Here is a 19316-nt window from a genome sequence, read left to right as displayed (position 1 = left end):
ATCCCAGCTACTTTGGTAACTGGGTCCCTGGAAACCTGGATACTTAATATGTAACCGTTAAACAAAGTCTATACTGGTTTGGATTATGATATGCAGATGCCTCGAATAAAAATGTATTTAAAAAAAAAATCCCGAGGGGCAACCGTTTCAAACAAAGCATGGTGGGTATATGGAACGAGCTGTCAGGGAAGGTAGTTGAGGTACTGCAGATGCTATAACAAAATTTAAAAGACACTTGCACAAGTACATGCACAGGAAAGGTTTAGAGGGATATGGGCCAAACGCAGGCAGGTGAGACCAATATGGGTGGGGCATCTTGGTCGGTTATGGGTAAGTTGGGCCAATGGGCCTGTTTCCATGCTGTATGACTATAAATTAGTGTAAATTCTACATAAAACCTTTGTGTTCCCAAATAATTCACCAGCCAGGTTCACTGGATGTGGAAGCATTATCATCAACAGTCCCTTCTTAAGTCCATGATATCTGATACTGTTCAGTGAGTGTCTGCATATCTGCATTTAAAAACTATTTCTCAGAACTCAGAAGAATATTTCTTCATGCTTGACGGCTCTATTTAATACAGAGATTTATTTGAGAGATTAAAGGCTGAATACATACACAGCCATTGGTAAAAAAAATCACATAAAATAAAATATTACTGCAAATACTTTCTACATAGTGCGCATTGCTGATAGTTATATCGAGGTGGTAACTCGAGCGGTAAGACCCGGAGCAAAGTCTAGAATCTATGAACAAGGAATGGATATTGAAGAGTTGATGGTGTTATAATGGTCACAGATGGCTTCATTCAGTCACCATGTATATTTTGTTTAAAATTGCTTCAGAGTTGTCCCCACCGTGATGGCAAAGGTCCATGATACAGATGACGTGCAGGTTGTCCAGATCGGCTGCGGTTCTTACAATGTGATCTACAAGAGAAAAATGCAGAGGGTTTCACCTGCACAACCGACCAAGGACCAAACTCACTCCAAGCACGATGTGCTAATGGCAAAAGTCTCGTCAAAGTTGCCCACCTGCAAACAAAGTCCGCAGAGAGAATTTGTTTCCATTGCCTGGAAACTGTTTGCTCTGCTTTCCGAAAATTATAACTACTCTTAATTCAAATTCACACATGCACTGACTTCACAGCCCAACACCCGGACTTCCATCTGTATATTACATATATAGCGCCGCAGAATTGTGCACCTATCTCCCCCCCCCCCCCCCCCCCCCCCCCCCCCCCCCCCCCCCCCCCCTCCCTTTGTTTTTTTTTCTGTTTCTTGTTTTTTGTACTAAATTATATGTATGCACTGAGTACGAGCAGCTTTTAATTTCATTGTAAATGTATAGTGACAATAAATGGCATATCATATCATATCAGGATCAGAGTTCAATTTAGTTCAGAGATACAACCTGGAAACAGGCCCTTCGGCCCACCGAGTCCATTCCGACCATTGATCACCTGTTCACGCTAGTTCTTTGTTACCCCACTTCCTCATCCTCTCCCTACACTAGAGGTGGGGAAACTGCAGCCTTCAGGCCACATGCGGCCTTCCAAGGCCATTAAGTGCGGCCTTTTGAATGAATCCAAATTTTGTAGAACAAATCCTTTTATTTTTATTCATATGTTTTTGTTCGTCTTTTATTTTTTTTATTTTAATCTTAAAATGAACGGATTTTAAATGCCAAGGAGTAAAAGAAGATTCAACAAAATAATCCTCCCCGACTGACAGCCACAATTAAAACATTAGTAAGTCATGCGGGCTATTTTAACAAAATAATGTACATTATGAAGTATATCTAATTGAAGTTTCTTGGATGCGGCCTTATTAGATTACAGCTAACTTAATGCGGCAATCCAACATGAAAAGGTTCCCCACCCCTGCCCTACACGCTAGGGGCAATTGTACAGAGGTCAATTAACCTACAAACCCGCACATCTTTGGGACGTGGGAGGAAATGCACGTGGTCACAGGGAGGAAATGCAAACTCCATACAGACAGCACTCGAGGTCAGGATCGAACCAAATCATTGTTGAAATGTCGGAAACTTTTTTCACCCAGTTTGTGCACATCAAACTCTTACAACCAGCCACATGATAAAGATCAGATAATCTGTTTCAGTGATGTTGGTTGAACAGGACATCTGGGATACAACTCCACATCCTCATCCAAACAGTAGGCTGGGATCATTAATAATCTAAAAGGGTTGAAGGTATCTCTGACAGTGTGGTCCACCCTCAGTATTCCAACTAGATGTCTTTAGTCAAGCTTAGTTTTGTGATATAGCGTGGAAACAGGTTATTCGGCCCACCGAGACCATGCCGACCAGCGATCCCCGCACACTATCCTATACACTCTACGGAAATTTTTTAATAATTTTTGCAAGCCAATTAACCTACCTTTGGAGTGTGGGAATAAACCGCAACTCCTGGGGAAAACCCACGCAGGTTACGAGGAAAACGTATAAACTCTGTACAGACAGCACCCGTAGCCAGGATCAATCCCTGGTCTCTGGCATTGTAAGCAGCAACTCTACTGCTGCGGCACCTCCTAATCTCAGAGGACAATCTCGAACAGATTTATATCAGATTCCGAGATGAGGCTGTGGACGCAACCCTTACCTGGAGAGGCAGTCGCTGGTCCTTGCTGATTGCCATTGGTGGGTTGTTCATCACAGATGTATCCACTGGCCAAAATGGAGGCCAGCCTGTTGTCATGGCTTTCCATCGGATGACCCAATGTGCAGAGTCCTTCATGACTCTTCATGGACGGTCGAAATACAACGTCAATGGCGACCTGGTGATTGATACCTGGAGCAGGAAAGCAATGCAATCGCTTATTAGAGGCACACCAAACTTTCAGGCAATTTGAACAAAAATTCTCCCTTCATTTAACCTGTTGGCTACAATCTACTGAAGAAAGCACTTTCAATTAATTAGCTGGCACTTTGAGGTGCAACTGATAGAGTTGCTGCCTCACAGCACCAGAGACGCGGGTTCAATCCTGACCTGTAGTGCTGCCTGCGTGGAGTTTGCACGTTCCCCCTGTGCCAGCGTGGGTTTCCACCAGGGATCCCGTTTCCTCCCACATTCCAAAGAAATGCGGTTTTGGTTAAACGTAGGTTAATTGGCTCCCCGTAAATTGCTGTTAGAGTGTAGGGAGTGGCTGAGAAGGTGAGATAACATGGAACTAGTGCGAATGGGTGATCGTGTGTCGGCGTGGAGTCGGTGGACCGAAGGGCATGTTTCCATGCAGTATCTCTAAACTAAACCCACTGAATTGTTACGTGGGGCACATTGGGTCACTAACATCCTTCGGGGAAAGTCAAGTCCAAAGGAATAAAGCCCTAGCCTGCCCAACCCCTCCCTATGGCTCAGGCCCTCGAGTACTGGCAACATCCACGTAAATCTTCCCTTTCCCCAACAATTGATGATGGTTGGTCAAGTAGAAGAGGCATGCATCCCATCTTGATCCAAATGGTACACTTCCTAACTAGCTCCAGACACTAGAGTGTGGCTCTCGGACTCCTTGCATTCACAACCTTCTCACAAAGACAAGTTTGATTAGAATGCATTTGATGGAGAGTGAAGCAACCCATTCTTCTGACTTGTGTAATAGTACGCACCAACGATTGTCACACTGTAGTAACCATGGTCACAGGCTGGTCCAAATCTCTCAAGGTCCATGCTAGAGGTGACTGCGTCTGCCTTGTACTCTGCAGGCTGAAGGTTACACCGCTGCATCAGAAAGTCTCTATGTTTGTAGTCAAATGTCCGAGGAACACTCTCGGAGAGGAGCTGACCAAACTGTAAGTGCACTGACAGATGTTCCTTAATCTCTGGCCACAGAGTGCTTTCCCACGTACATCGAGGGGTGCTGTTCATCTCCATCTCTTCAGTTCTCGCATCTTCATCTGAAACTGGTGAATAAATCAAAAATAAACCTGTTACTTCTGCGGCATTCACATTAAAGCAGAATTTAAACGACAAATGCTTTTAGCTAAATATGCAAAATCTTCCTCTTACTGCACAACTTTACGTTTTAATGGAGTGCCCAGGAGAGACCATCTCTCACTGACTCTCGGCTCCCCAAACAAGAAATGTGGAGACACAAGGATGCTGGAACCTTGAGTAAAATCTTGCTGGAGTGACTTAGCGTGGCAGGCAGCATCTGTGGAGCCAATGGATAGGCAACGTTTCGGGACGGGACACTTCTTCAGACTCCATGGGCGGCACAGTGGTGCAGCAGTAGAGTTGCTGCCTTACAGCGACAGAGACCTGGCTTCGATCCTAACTATGGGTGCTGTCTGTAAGGAGTCTGTGTGTTCTCATGTACGTCTATGCAAACTCTCCCTGTAGCTGCAACCCTCTATTCCAGGCTACATCCTGGTAAACCTTATCTGCACCCTCTCCAAAGCTTCCACATCTTTCCTGCAATTGGGGGGGGGGGGGGGGGAGAGACAGAGAGAGAGACAGAGACAGAGACAGAGACAGAAACACACACACACACACACACACACATATATATATATATATATGAAAGTGCAGCATTTCCAGTAATTGCTAAGATGGTTAGTCTAATTGTTTTTATAGAGACATGGAGCATGAAATTAGGCCCTTTGGCCCAACCCATCATTGCTGACCAAGTTTAGTTTAGTTTAGTTAGTCCCTATCCTATTTACGACCCTCATAAATTATATTAAGCTCAGTAACGTTTAGGCTTCAGCCTCCTGTGTTTCAGTGCGAATAGGCCCAGCCTATCCAATGTCTCCTTATAACTACAGCCCATCATTCTATATTCTTTGTACCCTTCAGTATCTTGTTTCCTGTCCCGATTCTCAGTCTGAAGAAGGGTCTCGACCCGCAACGTCACCCATTCCTCTCTCCAGAGATGCTGCCTGTCCCGCTGAGCTACCCCAGCAATTGTTGTCTATTGTAGGTTGGAAAATCTCTTCTGAATTCTCTCCATTGTTACCCCATCCTTCCTGCGGTCGGGTGATCAGAATGCAAAACACTCCAAGCGCGGCCGAATCAACATGGCCTCCCAACTCTTACATCCCAAGGCCATTGCCAGAAACTGCAGATGCTAGAATCTTGAGGGAAGATAAACAGAGTGCTGGAGGAACGCAGCATGTAAGAAAGTTGCAAAGTCAGATTGCAGAACACCATTGTTATAACGGACCATGGAGGTGGTGGAGGAAATGGTGTCCGTGATTGGTGATAGTCCGCTAAAACCGAGTCGGGGGTTCGCTCCAACCACCTAGTGGTCACTCCGTGAAGCAACGAGTCGATCTCAAATACAAAGTTCTTTTTAACAGCCAGAAATGTATGGGTTTTCTCCGGGTGCTCCGGTTTTCTCCTACACTCCAAGAATGCACTTGAACTGAGAAAAAAAATGTTCACACAGAGAGCGGAGAATCTCTGGAATTCTCTGTCACAGAAGGTAGTTGAGGCCAGTTCATTTGGTTATATCTAAGAGGGAGTTAGACATGGCCCTTGTGGCTAAAGGGATCAGGGGGTATGGAGAGAAAGCAGGTACAGGATACCGAGTTGGATGATCAGCCACGATCATATTGGATGGCGGTGCAGGCTCGAAGGGCCGAATGGCCTACTCCTGCACCTATTTTCTATGTTTTTATGTAAAGGTTCATAGGTTAATTGGCTTTTTTACATTGTAAATTGTCGCTAGTAGCTAGTACGGGGATCGGTGGGCCAAAGTTTCTGCGCCATATCTCTAAAGTCCAAAGTAAAAGGTAAAGTCTAAAGTCTTGCCAGTAAAGAAAAAGCAGAGAGTTGTGGATGTAGCCCAGACCATCACACAGACCAGACTCCCCGAGTTCATTCCAAGAGTTCTCCCGAGTTTGCCCTGATTCGAACTCGGAGATTTACGGTAATGGCCATTCGTCGGTACTCGGGGCTCTCGTGGACATTTTTTAACATGTTGAAAATTCTTTACGAGTCTTCCCGTGCCTACCTGCCATTAGCGTTACGAGCCGCTAAGAGACGTCCCCGAGCTCCGACGTGCCCGCTACGTTCATTCTCCGTGCTTACCACGAGTTTGATTTTTTATTTTAACTCAGGAGAGCTCTTGGAATGAACTCGTACCGTGGGACAGGACTATCAGTTTAGTTTAGAGATACAGCATGGAAACAAGTACTTCGGCACATCAAGTCCATGCCAACCATCGATCATCCATTCACTCTAGTTCTATGTTATGCCACTCTCGCATGACGTGTGATCGATGTTCAGTATGGACTCGGTGGGCCGAAGGGCCTGTGTCCATGATGTATCTTTAAACTAAGCTAAATAAACATACCATTACTAGGTGGATTGAGAGTAAAAAGGGATTCAAGTTTTGAAAATAAACTCTCATTCCTCTCTCCCCACCAACACTGTTTGCATTTAAAGGGTTAACAGTATTAAAACAAACACTTGATACCAAGAGTGTCGTGGAAACACAATCACCCTTTTAAAATAAACACTGAATCATGCATTGCAAACACTTTTAATGATGTATGAGCTGCTGCAATAAAACTGATGGAAACTCAGCCCGCACTCGGCACCAGTCACTGAAAGCAGTCACATTAACCTTAAAATGTCCAATTTCATTTCCAGTGAACACTTAAAGTGAGCAGAAGTGCCATCAAGGGAGCACTGTGGACAAGTAGGCACGAGGAACTGCAGATGCTGGAATCATGTGCAAAAAGCACACAGTGCTGGAGTAACTTAGCATGTCCAGCAGCATCTGTGGAGCATTGATTGCTGTCTGAAGATGGGTGCCAACCTGAAACGTCACCTATCCATGTTCTCCAGAGAAGCTGCCTGACCCGCTGAGTTACTCCAGCAGTTTGTGTCCTGTTTTACCAATTAACTTAAATTGATTGCATTTGCTCTGACTGTCTGTGCTGGCGTTTACGTTTTCACAAGAACCTTATCACACACTTCTTCATTCAGTCCTCTCATCAAGACCCTCCAAAATGTCTTAATTCCCTTATTTAACCTAAGTCTACTTCAATGAATCAATTTCCAATCCTTATTGTAGCAAGTTGCTCTTTCTCACCACTGTCTCTGTGAGGAATTTTGCCGGGAATGTGGGCAGTGTGGGGTAAGAGGAGGATTTTGGGGTGAAGAGTGGAAATTAAAAAGGTTGGGTAGATTGATTTGGGTCTTTAAATTGCCCCAAAGTGTGTGGGGGTTGGGTGAGAAAGTGGGATAAGATGGAACGTCGCCTATCCGTGTCCTTCAGAGATGCTGCTTGACCTGCCGAGTCACTCCAGTATTTTGTGTTTCAAACACGGTGGCCAACAATGATTGAGGAGTGTGGGGCAATCAACACTTGACAGGCCAGGCAGCGTACGCAGAGAGAGAAAACAGTAACTGTTCCTCGTTGATGACCTTCTGTCAGATTTTAGGAAATGGACGGGAAGGTTGAGAGGGATATGGACCAAACATGGGCAAGTGGGACCAGCTTTGATGGGGCATCTTGGGTACGTGGATGAGTTGGGCTGAGTTTTGTCCCTTATGACTCTAAATTCCTTCAGATTAGATTAGATTAGATTCCTTTATTTGTCATCTAATCTAATCTGAAGGAGTCATATCTGCAATATCATATCATGTCTTGCTGAGTCATCTGGGCTTAAGGTGGTGACTCTATGTTAGGTGGAGATGGACAAATTCCATCCACAGGAGGCCATCTGATATTGTTGTCTATGTCCTCATTCACTCCGTCCTGGTTATACTTCACCTCTAAGTCCACTCAGTAAGCTGTAGCTTGATTTTTAAATCTCACTGCTCAATTTCCAATCTCCCCTTGGTGTCAGCTTTCTCTCTTTTATCCCCTTTAATCTTTCAATTCTCTGGGACATCCAAATGTGTTGCCAGGTGTGGTGGTGGTGGAGGCAGATACAATGGTGGTGTTTAAGAGTGTTAAATAGGTACATGGATATGCAGGGAATGGAGGGATTTGGATCACATGCAGATAGAGGAGATTAGTTTATCTTGGCGCAGACATAATGGGTCGAAGGTCCTGTTCCTATGCTGTACCATGTTCAGTAAGGGAAGAGATTTGAACCTTTTTCAACCTTCCATCACAGTGAGGAATGTGGAGGAGTCATTGTGGTGGATGATTATGTTAAAATGTATTGTGTGTTCCGTTGCTTTTTATTTGTATGACTGACTTGGCAAATGGAATTCCTATGTTGCAAAATATACTTGGCTAATAAAGTATTGTGATTGTGTGATCCCTTCACGTGGAGACATCCTTTCAACATTTCCCCTTTCAAACCCATTCAGAAACCTAAAAGTTTGAAAAGATCACCTCCCAGGCTTGTAAACTATAATAATAATAATTAAAGGCCTAACCTGCCCCATGTTGTTCACAGGTCAACCCGGCCAGCCTTAGAATGGGTTTCGAAATTTTTCTCACCCTTTAAAGGAGATGTGAGGGCACGTTTTTTTTCACACAGGTGGGTGCCTAGAGCACGCTTTCATGGGTGGTGGTGGAGGTGGCATTTAAGAAGCTTTTGGACAGGCACGTGGATATGAAAGGAATGGAGGGATATGGATTCTGAGCAGACAGAGCTGAGTTGCTTTTTGCAGGGTGGAAATGTCAAAGACTAGAGGGCACAGTTTAAAGTCAGAGGCGCAAAGTTTCAAGGAGACGTGTGGGGCAAGTTTTTTTTTTATCAAGAGGTTGGTGGGTGCCTGGAACGTGCTGCTTGAGGTGGTGATGGAGGCGGATATGATAGTGACATTTGCGAGTCTTTTACATGGGCACATGGATATGCAGGGAATGGAGGGATATGGATCATGTGCAAGTTGATTAGATCAGTTTACCTGGCATCATGTTTGGCATGGACATTGTGATTGGAAATGCTGTACTGGTTTATGTTCTGTGTTCCATGTACTCCAATAAGATCTGCTGCACATTACTGAATGTATTACTCCACCACTGGTGCTCATGCCTTCAGCTGCCAGGCCCAAAGCTTTGGAATTCTTACCCTAATCCTCCCTTCTCTTCTTTTGCCTTTAAATGACTCCTGAGAAACAACCTTGTATTCTTGTATCTTTTTAGCAAATGTTTCCTTCCGTGATTCAGTGTCAGTATCTTGTTTCCAAAATGCTCTTGTTCGTGTGCGGCAACACCACAATTTGTATATTTACACGGATACAACTGGAAATGGCATTAAATGAGCAGTCGCATATGGGAAAGCCCTTCCCTCCATCTTCTTCACAATGAGCAAAGTGCCCGCCAACACACAAGGAGATCATGTCCAAAATAGGGTCCCGCCCAAAAACATTGCCCATCCCTTCCTTCCACAGGTGCTGCCTGACCTGCTCAGTTACCCCAGCACTGTGTGTTTATCTCAGGATTCCAGCATCTGCAGTTCCTTGTGTCTCCACAAGCAGATCATTCATAGCTTGGCCAACGGTGTGTATAGGGGAGATGTCAGTCATGCTCCCGTGATAGGCCGGTTATCGATGGGTACAACAGCTGACAGATCAGCTACCTCCAGCCAAAGTGTAAATGATTCCCAGTCAGAAAAAAGACACCAGTTAACATTGCCCATCCACTTCCAGTATTCTAAAGGCTGAGTGCCTCTTTAATAAATGTCCTTGGCTGTGGCTTGAGTGGTTAAAAACAGAAGATCTGTACCTTTGTTAGCCGCCACAGGTTCCTCTGCAGCCTGTGAGAATCCTTTGCCATTCACGGTGTCATCAGGAACACGATCGGACGCCTTCCTGCCAAACAGAACCGCACTCAAAGTTAACGAACGTTAAACACAACAGACAAATAGCATAGACACAAAATACTGGAGTAACTCGACGGGCCAGGCAGCATCTCTGGAGGCATGGTAGGCAGCAATTCGGGTCAAGACCCTTCTTCAGACCAGAGAGCCGGGAGAGAGGGAAACGATAAAATGCTTTCTACGGTGCATCTGTAGGATTACTATCCCATTCTTCTGCACCAGCCTTTACCACAAAAGGTCAGCGCGAGGTGTGAGCACACGGTGTTACATTCTTGGAAGTCAAACCAGGGCAAGATCCTCACAGTGAATGGCGGGGCCCTGGGGAGTGTTGTGGAGCAAGGGGGTTTAAGAATGCAGGTACATAGTTCATTTGAAGAGGTGTCACAGCTGGTTTAGTTTATTATCACGTATACCGAGGTACAGCGTGAAGCTTTTTTGTTACGTGCTAACCAGTCAGCGGAAAGACAATACACGATTACAATCGAGCCATCCTCAGTGTACAGATACGCGATAAAGGGAATGATGTTTTGTGTAGGATAAAGTCCAGTAGATCATTAAAGATAGTCCGAGATCCACAATTCTCTTGCGGTCTTGGATGGAGCTGTTCCTGAACCGTGCTGTGATACATCCCGATAAAATGCTTTCGACGGCGCATCTGAAGAAGTTGGTGAGAGTTGTTTGGGGGGGGGATGACAGGTGATCTTATATAGATGTGTAGGGTGATCTTATATAGATGTGTAGGATCACGAGGGGAAATGTACAGTCTTTTACCCAGAGTAAGGGAATCAAGAACCAGGGGACAGTGGTTTAAGGTGAGTGGAGAAATATGTATTATGAACCTGAGGGGCAACTATTTCACATAGTGAGTGATGGGTAAATGAAACAAGCTGCCAGATAAGACAGTTGAGACAGGTTTGACAAAAACATTTAAAGGACATTGGGAGAGGTTCATGGAAAGGTTCAGAGGGATACAGGCCAAAAGCAGGCAGGTGGGACTAGTGTAGATGGGACATTTTGGCTGGCATTGTCAAGTTGGGCCGAAGGGCCTGTTTCCATGCTGTACGACTCTATGACAGCAAAAACTGAGCATAAAATCGAGGTCAACCTGGAGGGATTGCTGGTCCATCAGTGAAGTTGCTGGCAGCAGAGGTTAAATCTAATAGATTGTAGAAAGAAGGAACTGCAGATGCTAGATTACCAAGGAAAGACAAAAAATGCTGGAGTAATTAGGGACCAATAACAGTGTTTATGAAGTGGGCACATTTTTGTTAAAAGCATGAGATAGACACAAAATGCTGGAGCAGATCAACGGGACAGGCAACATCTCTGGAGAGAAGGAATGGGTGACATTTCGGGTCGAGACCCTTCTTCAGACTTCTCGGAGAGTGAAGGGAAAGCACGATGTCATACACAAAACAATGTCATGGAAAAGAACAGCCCATTGTTTAGTAGGTAACAAATTAGTAACACAGAGATTGAGATATGTCAAGGGATTGACAATTGAGTCCGAAGAAGGGTCTCGACCCCTAACGCCACCTATTCCTTTTCTCCAGAGAAGCTGTCTAACCCGCTGAGTTACTCCAGCTTTTTGTGTCTATCTTTGGTTTAAATCAGCATCTTCGGTTCCTTCCTATACAATTGCATATGTCAGGCCAATTATAAAAAAAAGACACAAAGTGTTGGAGTAACTGAGCAGGTCAGACAGCATTCATGCACAGGTGACATTTTGGGTCGGAACCCTTCTTCCGGCTTATCGGAGAGTGAAGGAGAACATCTTCAAACTATTATGAAGGGTCCCGACCTGAAATATCACCTATCCATGAGCTACAGAGATGTGTAGGAAGGGACTGAAGATGCTGCTTTACACAGAAGAAAGACACAAAAAGCTGGAGTAACTCAGCGGGTCAGGCAGCAGCTCTGGAGAAAAGGAATAAGTGACATTTTGGGTCGAGACCCGAGATGTTGCCTGACCCACTGAGTTACTTCAGCACTTTGTGTCTGTTTTTGTGAACCAGCATTTGCAGCATCTGCGGTTCCAAATCTCCTCAATGTATGGGTCTCTGGGCCTTAAATTTATCAAAAGTCTCAAACCAACATGCTTGACTAGCTTCTACCTTCTGAAGTGGCTCTGCCAGTCTTTGCAGATCAATGGACAATAGACAATAGGTGCAGGAGTAGGCCATTCGGCCCTTCGAGCCAGCACCGCAATTCACTGTGATCATGGCTGATCATCCCCAATCAGTACCCCGTTCCTGCCTTCTCCCCATATCTCCTAACCTTGCTAACTTTAAGGGCTCTATCTAACTCTCTTGAATGCATCCAGAGAATTGGCCTCCACTGCATTCTGAGGCAGATAATTTCACAGATTCACAACCCTCCGTGTGAAAAAGTTTTTCTTCATCTCTGTTCTAAATGGCTTACCCCCTATTTCTTAAACTGTGGCCCCTGGTTCTGGACCAAACATTGGGATCATGTTTCCTGCCTCTAGCGTGTCCAAACCCTTCATAATCTTATATGCTTCAATAAGATACCCTCTCATCCTTCTAAATTCCAGAGTGTACAAGTCCAGCCGCTCCATTCTATCAAATATATGACAGTCCCGCCATCCTGGGAATTAACATCGTGATCAAGTTGTATATAAGTACAACAGGCAGTGCAAAGAGAAAAATACCAGAATGCATAATATAGTGTCACAGCGTTAAAGTGCAGATTGGGGAATAAAAGTGCAAGGTCCACAATGAGGTAGGTTGGAAGATCGGGGCTACACCCTAGCTTTTGGAAGCCTCTCAAAGCGTAATACTGTACATGTTAACTTTTCCAACAATTCCCACACCCGGAAGTGGAGTTTAAAAACTGCGTTAGAGTGGGATTTCTGCAAAAAGTTTAGATTTTTTGCTTTCTTTGAATATTTACAGAAAGAAGTTTTGTTAAGACTTTAATATGCGGCATGGTGGCATAGCGCTAGAGCTACTGCCTTCCAGCACCAGAGACCCTGGTTCGATCCTGACTACGGGTGCTGTCTGTACGGAGTTTGCATGTTCTCGCTTTGTCCTGCGTGGGTTTTCTCCGAGATCTTCGGTTTCCTCCCACACTCCAAAGACGTACAGGATTGTAGGTTAATTGGCTTGTGTAAATGTAAAATTGTCCCTAGTGTGTGTAGGGTAGTGTTAATGTATGGCGATCGCAGGTCGGTGTGGACTCAGTGGGACGAAGGGCCTTTTTCCGCGCTGTATCTCTAAACTAAACTCTGCACATTGTAAACACAGAACAATTAAATGGAAAGCTTCAAGCCGTATCTCTAAACTAAACTTTAGAACCAGAAGCTTGCCTCACCACCCCCCCTGCTTTCACTCAACCCCTCCTCACCACCAATCCTCTTGGTATAAAGGCTGTTTGATGGACAACAAGAGATAAATCTTTCCATATGACCCAAGAGTTCAGAACACACCATAAAGAAACATCAAGCTTGAGATGAGAGGAGCAACTGATCAGCCTTCCTTGCAATACCATTCACATATAATTAATTATTAAAAGTTACTGTTGATTCAGGCTCCACTCCAACTGACTGACACATGAATCTTGCCTCTAATTCTGTTTGCTCTCAGTGCACAAACATTTCATGCCAGGCAATGCATGGGACGAACCGCGACAGGACAAATAAACACAAGTGCGGGTGTCAGAGGACATGGGGAGGAGAATGGGTTAAGATAGATCAGTCATGATTGAACGGCAGAGTAGACTTGATGGGCCAAATGGCCTAATGCTGCACCTATCACCTCTGAACTTATGAAAAGCACAGAAAGAATGGTCAACACAGCTCCTTTAAACTTTGCCCCTCTCACCTTAAAGTTATTAGATTTTTCCAGCCCGGGAAAAAGGTTCTGGCTGCCTAACCAAACAATGCCTCTCATCATTTTATATACTTCAAACAGGTCTCCTCACAAACTCCAGCATTCCAGAAGAAACAAGCCAAGTCTGTCCAACCTCTCCCTGTAACTGACACCCTCCAATCCACAACAAGGCACAACAAGTGTCTGGAGTAACTTAATGGGTCAGGCAGCATCTCTGGAGAACATGGATAAGTGACGGTTTGGGTCTGAAACGTCACCTATCCATGTTCTCCAGAGATGCTGCCTGACCCATTGAGTTACTTCAGCACTTTGTGTTAAAATAAACCAGCACCTGCAGTTCCTTGTTTCTACCCCATAAAGGGCCTGTCCCACTGTACGAGGTAATTCAAGAGTTCTCCCCTGATTCGAGCTTGTGTAATGTACTCGTGTAGCGGGTCCGTAGCGGCTCGTACGAGTAAAAAGTAACAATTTTTGTCATCACGAGTATTTTTTTACTCGTGGACATTTTTCAAAGTGTTGAATAAATGTCACGAGTTTACCGGATTTCTCAAGTACCTACCGTTAATCGTCCGAGCCGCTACGTGACATCCACGACCTCCTACGTACCCGCTACGTACATTACACGAGCTCGAATCAGGGGAGAACTCGGGAGAACTTTTGAATTACCTCATACAGTGGGACAGGCCCTTTATTCAGGCATCAACTGGTAAACCTCTTCTGCAGCCGAACCAGTCCTGTACAGCTCCATAATGAGTCCTACTTAAAACAAAACTTAAATTAGGCAAGCAAGTACCTCTGAGGTGAGTTTCGCCCTTATGTCCACTCTGACCTGGAATGGTGGTTTTCCAGCCATTTCCGTCAGACCAAAGTTTCAGATTATTACATGTTAGCTCAGACCCAAAGAGAAAGATGAGTTAGTATAGTAGTAATGTAGAGAGCCATGCCACTGACCCCAACAAGAGCAGCAGAGGAATTTAATTGTTCAATAACTAAATTCTGGAATTTAAATAAAAATAGTCTCAGTAAAGGTGATCACGGGGATACAGTAAAGGTTTAAAGGGTAATATTTAGACACAAACATTTTTTTGGCAAAGTGGCGCTGCTGGCAGAGCCACTGCCTCACAGCCAGAGGCCTGGGTTCGACCTGACCTTGGGTGCTGTCTGTGTGGAGTTTGCACGGTCTTTCTCTGACCACGTGAGTTTCCTCTGGGTGCTCTGGTTTCCCCCCCACATGCCAAAGACGCGCAGGTTTGCAGGTTAATTGGACTCTATTGCCCCCAGTGTGTCAGGAGTGGATGAGAAAGTGGAACAACATGGAATTAGTGTGAACGGATGATCAGTGGTCGACTGTACTGGGCCGGCCGAAGGGCCCGCTTCCATGCGAAAACTAAAACTAAAATTAAAACTAAACTTCACTCAAGGTGCTTCACATCTGTGCTGAAGTTAAGAGATGTCACTCCACTCCAATTCCTGACTGACATTTGAAACTTGCCACAATTTCTGTTTTCTTTTTTAAACCATGGCCAAAACTTTCCCCTCGACAAAAGACATCACCGTGCGAGTAGTAGTAACTAGTAATCTTGTACTAGTAACACCTGAGACACTCACCAACACCCACGCTCAGGGTCAAAGACCTATTCGCCGAATCGACAGTCTTGTGTCAGTGAGATACAGCATGGAAACAGACCCTTCGGCACACCGAGTCCACGCCGACCAGCGATCCACGTACACTAGCACTAGCCCACACACTAGGGACAATTTACAAACATTACCGGCCAACTAACCTACAAACCTGCACGTCTTTAGAGTGTGGGAGAAAACCTGAGCACCCTGGGAAACCAACGTGGTCACGGTGAGAACGTACAAACTCCATACAGACAGCATCTGAGGTCAGGATTTAAACTCGGGTCTCTGGCGCTGTAAGGTAGCAACTCTACCACTGCGCCACTGTGGACGTTTGATTATATTAGGGGTGCAGTCTTTTCTTTGACTGGAGAGCAAGCTTTTCACTGTATCTCGATCCACATGACATTATTAAACTAAACTAAACGCGGCTTCACCTACGCCTTGTACAACTGTAACATAACAATGAAAACATAGAAGGAAAGACCCAAGGTGCTGGAGTCACTCAGCAGGTCAGGCAGCATCTCAGGAGAACTTGGATAGGTGACGTTTTCAGTCGGGGCCCTTCTTCAAGACTCATTTGTATTGCAGCATCTGCAGTTCCTTGTGTCGACTGTTTAAACATAGAAGGGTTTCTTCTACAGAGGGACAGGGTGTGCGAGTCAGGTTAAAATAATGTGCCTGATGTGGTCATAACAGATTATCCATGATCTAAATGAATGAGGGGGTGGGCTTGAGAGAGTGGACTAGTCAAGAGACACAGAGAGAGAGAGACAGAGAGACAGACAGAGAGAGAGAGAGAGAGAGAGAGAGAGAGAGAGAGAGAGAGAGAGAGAGACGAGAGAGAGAGAGAGAGAGAGAGAGAGAGACGGAGAGAGGGAGAGAGAGAGAGAGAGAGACGGAGAGAGAGACGGAGAGAGAGACGGAGAGAGAGAGAGAGAGAGACGGAGAGAGAGACGGAGAGAGAGACGGAGAGAGAGAGAGACGGAGAGAGAACCTGTTGCCCATGTACCGGGTGTGAGCCCTGGGGTCTCTGTAAGATTCTGACACTACCTCTTCAGTAACCTGGCCCTCGATCTGCTCGCTGGCTTTCTCCTCCTCATTACGCCTGGTGCATCCGGAAACTTCTTCCTTCATTCAACGGGCGAGAAAGAAGACTTGTGTGAACAGCTCTGGCAACAATTAGTTCAGTAGGCGGAGGAAGTCAAGGGGGTGTTGATAAGGTCACGGCAACATACCTTGACATCCTTGATGTTTTCCCTTTGCTGTTGTCAGTCTTTTGTGAATTCCTCAAAGGATATCTGCGTCTGCAAGAACATGGAAGTACAAGCAATTAAAACCACTATGACACCCAGTTTCATTACACTGGTACCAGAACTAGCATGTATCAATTGTAACTAACAAGGCAAGTAGACAGAACAATCTGGCAGAGAAAACATAGAAAATAGGTGCAGGAGTAGGCCATTCGGTCCATGAGCCATCATGGCTGATCATCCAAAATCAGTACCCTGTTCCTGCTTTCTCCCCATATTCCTTGATTCCGTTAGCCATAAGAGCTAAATCTACAGTGGCTTGCAAAAGTTTTTATACCCCTTAAACTTTTCCACATTTTGTCACGTTACGACCACAAACGTAAATGTATTTTATTGGGATTTTATGTGATAGACCAACACAAAGTGGTGCATAATTGTGAAGTGGAAGGAAAATGATACATGGTTTTCAAATTTTTTTACAAATAAAAAACTGAAAAGTGTGGCGTGCAAAAGTATTCAGCCCCCCTGAGTCAATACTTTGTAGAACCACCTTTTGCTGCAATTACAGCTGCAAGTCTTTTGGGATATGTCTCTACCAGCTTTGCACATCTAGAGACTGAAATTTTTGCCCATTCTTCTTTGCAAAATAGCTCAAGCTCAGTCAGATTGGATGGAGAGCGTCTGTGAACAGCAATTTTCAAGTCTTGCCAGAGATTCTCAATTGGATTTAGGTCTGGACTTTGACTGGGCCATTCTAGCACATGAATATGCTTTGATCTAAACCATTCCATTGTAGCTCTGGCTGTATGTTTAGGGTCGTTGTCCTGCTGGAAGGTGAACCTCCGCCCCAGTCTCAAGTGTTTTGCAGACTCTAACAGGTTTTCTTCCAAGATTGTCCTGTATTTGGCTCCATCCATCTTCCCATCAACTCTGACCAGCTTCCCTGTCCCTGCTGAAGAAAAGCATCCCCACAGCATGATGCTGCCACCACCATGTTTCACAGTGGGGATGGTGTGTTCAGGGTGATGTGCAGTGTTAGTTTTCCGCCACACATAGCGTTTTGCATTTAGGCCAAAAACTTCAATTTTGGTCTCATCTGACCAGAGCACCTTCCTCCACATGCTTGCTGTGTCCCCCACATGGCTTGTGGCAAACTGCAAATGGGATTTCTTATGGCTTTTTTTCAACAATGGCTTACTTCTTGCCACTCTTCCATAAAGACCCGATTTATGGAGTGCACGACTAATAGTTTTCCTGTGGACAGATTCTCCCACCTGAGCTGTGGATCTCTGCAACTGGCTGCTTCTCTGATCAATGCTCTCCTTGCCTGACCTGTCAGTTTAGGTGGACGGCCATGTCTTGGTAGGTTTGCAGTTGTGCCATACTCTTTCTATTTTCGGATGATGGATTGAACAGTGCTCCGTGAGATGTTCAAAGCTTGGGATATTTTTTTATAACCTAACCCTGCTTTAAACTTCTCCACAACTTTATCCCTGACCTGTCTGGTTTGTTCCTTGGGCTTCATGATGCTGTTTGTTCACTAATGTTCTCTAACAAACCTCTGAGGCCTTCACAGAACAGCTGTATTTATACTGAGATTAGATTACACACAAGTGGACTCTATTTACTAATTAGGTGACTTCTGAAGGCAATTGGTTGCACTGGATTTTATTTAGGGGTATCAGAGTAAAGGGGGCTGAATACTTTTGCACGCCACACTTTTCAGTTTTTTATTTGTAAAAAAATTTGAAAACCATGTATCACTTTCCTTCCACTTCACAATTATGCACCACTTTGTGTTGGTCTATCACATAAAATCCCAATAAAATACATTTACGTTTGTGGTTGTAACGTGACAAAATGTGGAAAAGTTCAAGGGATATGAATACTTTTGCAAGCCACTGTAACTCTCTCTTGAATATATCCAGTGAATTGGCCTCCACCGCCTTCTGTGGCAGCGAAGTCCACTGATTCACAACTCTCTGGGTGAAAAGGTTTTTCCTCATCTCAATCGTAAATGGCCTACCCCTTATTCTTAAATTGTAACCCCTGGTTCTGGACTCTCCCAACATCGGCAACATTTTTCCTGCATCATTCTAGCCTGTCAGATCCCTTAAGAAACAAATGCTTTTCACTGTACCTCGGCACACACAACAAAATAAACTAAACCCCAAGGAATGGGCCCTTCGGCTCACAATGTCTGTGCTGTACTCTAAAACTAGTGTTAAACAAATTCAACTGATTTCCTCTGCTTCCACATGATCCATAGCCCTCATTACCCTGTCAATGCATGTGCCCAGCTAAAAGCCTCTTAAACATAGAAACATAGAAAATAGGTGCAGGAGTAGGCCATTCGTCCCTTCGAGCCTGCACCGCCATTCAATATGATCATGGCTGATCATCCAACTCAGTATCCTGTACCTGCCTTCTCTCCATACCCCCTGATCCCTTTAGCCACAAGGGCCACATCTAAGTCCCTCTTAAATATAGCCAATGAACTGGCCTCAACTACCTTCTGTGGCAGCGAATTCCAGAGATTCACCACTCTCTGTGTGAAAAATGTTTTTCTCATCTCGGTCCTAAAACATTTCCCCCTTATCCTTAAGCTGTGACCCCTTGTTCTGGACTTCCCCAACATTGGGAATACTCTTCCTGCATCTAGCCTGTCCAACCCCTTAAGAATTTTGTAAGTTTCTATAAGATCCCCCCTCAATCTCCTAAATTCTAGCGAGTACAAGCCGAGTCTATCCAGTCTTGCTTCATATGAAAGTCCTGACATCCCAGGAATCAATCTGGTGAACCTTCTCTGCACCCCCTCTACGGCAAGAATGTCTTTCCT

At 44.9% G+C, this 19316-nt stretch overlaps 1 protein-coding gene across 6 annotated transcripts in view; it reads right to left on the bottom strand.

The window, feature by feature from the left end:
* Positions 1 to 550: 550 nt before the first annotated feature.
* The window catches only part of radx (RPA1 related single stranded DNA binding protein), a 52243-nt gene continuing 33477 nt past the window's right edge, over positions 551 to 19316 (bottom strand). For 5 of the 6 annotated variants that reach the window (XM_055644018.1, XM_055644020.1, XM_055644014.1 and 2 more), the window contains exons 12-17: positions 16463 to 16531; positions 16278 to 16355; positions 9657 to 9742; positions 3628 to 3921; positions 2624 to 2812; positions 551 to 929 (exon numbers count right to left, since the gene is read on the bottom strand). In XM_055644018.1, the coding sequence (XP_055499993.1) occupies positions 805 to 929; positions 2624 to 2812; positions 3628 to 3921; positions 9657 to 9742; positions 16278 to 16355; positions 16463 to 16531 (841 nt within the window). In that variant the 3' untranslated portion in view covers positions 551 to 804. The remainder of the gene's footprint in view (positions 930 to 2623; positions 2813 to 3627; positions 3922 to 9656; positions 9743 to 16277; positions 16356 to 16462; positions 16532 to 19316) is intronic. The other variant, XM_055644017.1, reaches the window with a different exon arrangement.

This window comes from Leucoraja erinacea, chromosome 12 (assembly GCF_028641065.1).
Source record: "Leucoraja erinacea ecotype New England chromosome 12, Leri_hhj_1, whole genome shotgun sequence".
NCBI lineage: Eukaryota > Metazoa > Chordata > Chondrichthyes > Rajiformes > Rajidae > Leucoraja > Leucoraja erinaceus.
This window is presented reverse-complemented; position numbering and strand designations above follow the sequence as displayed.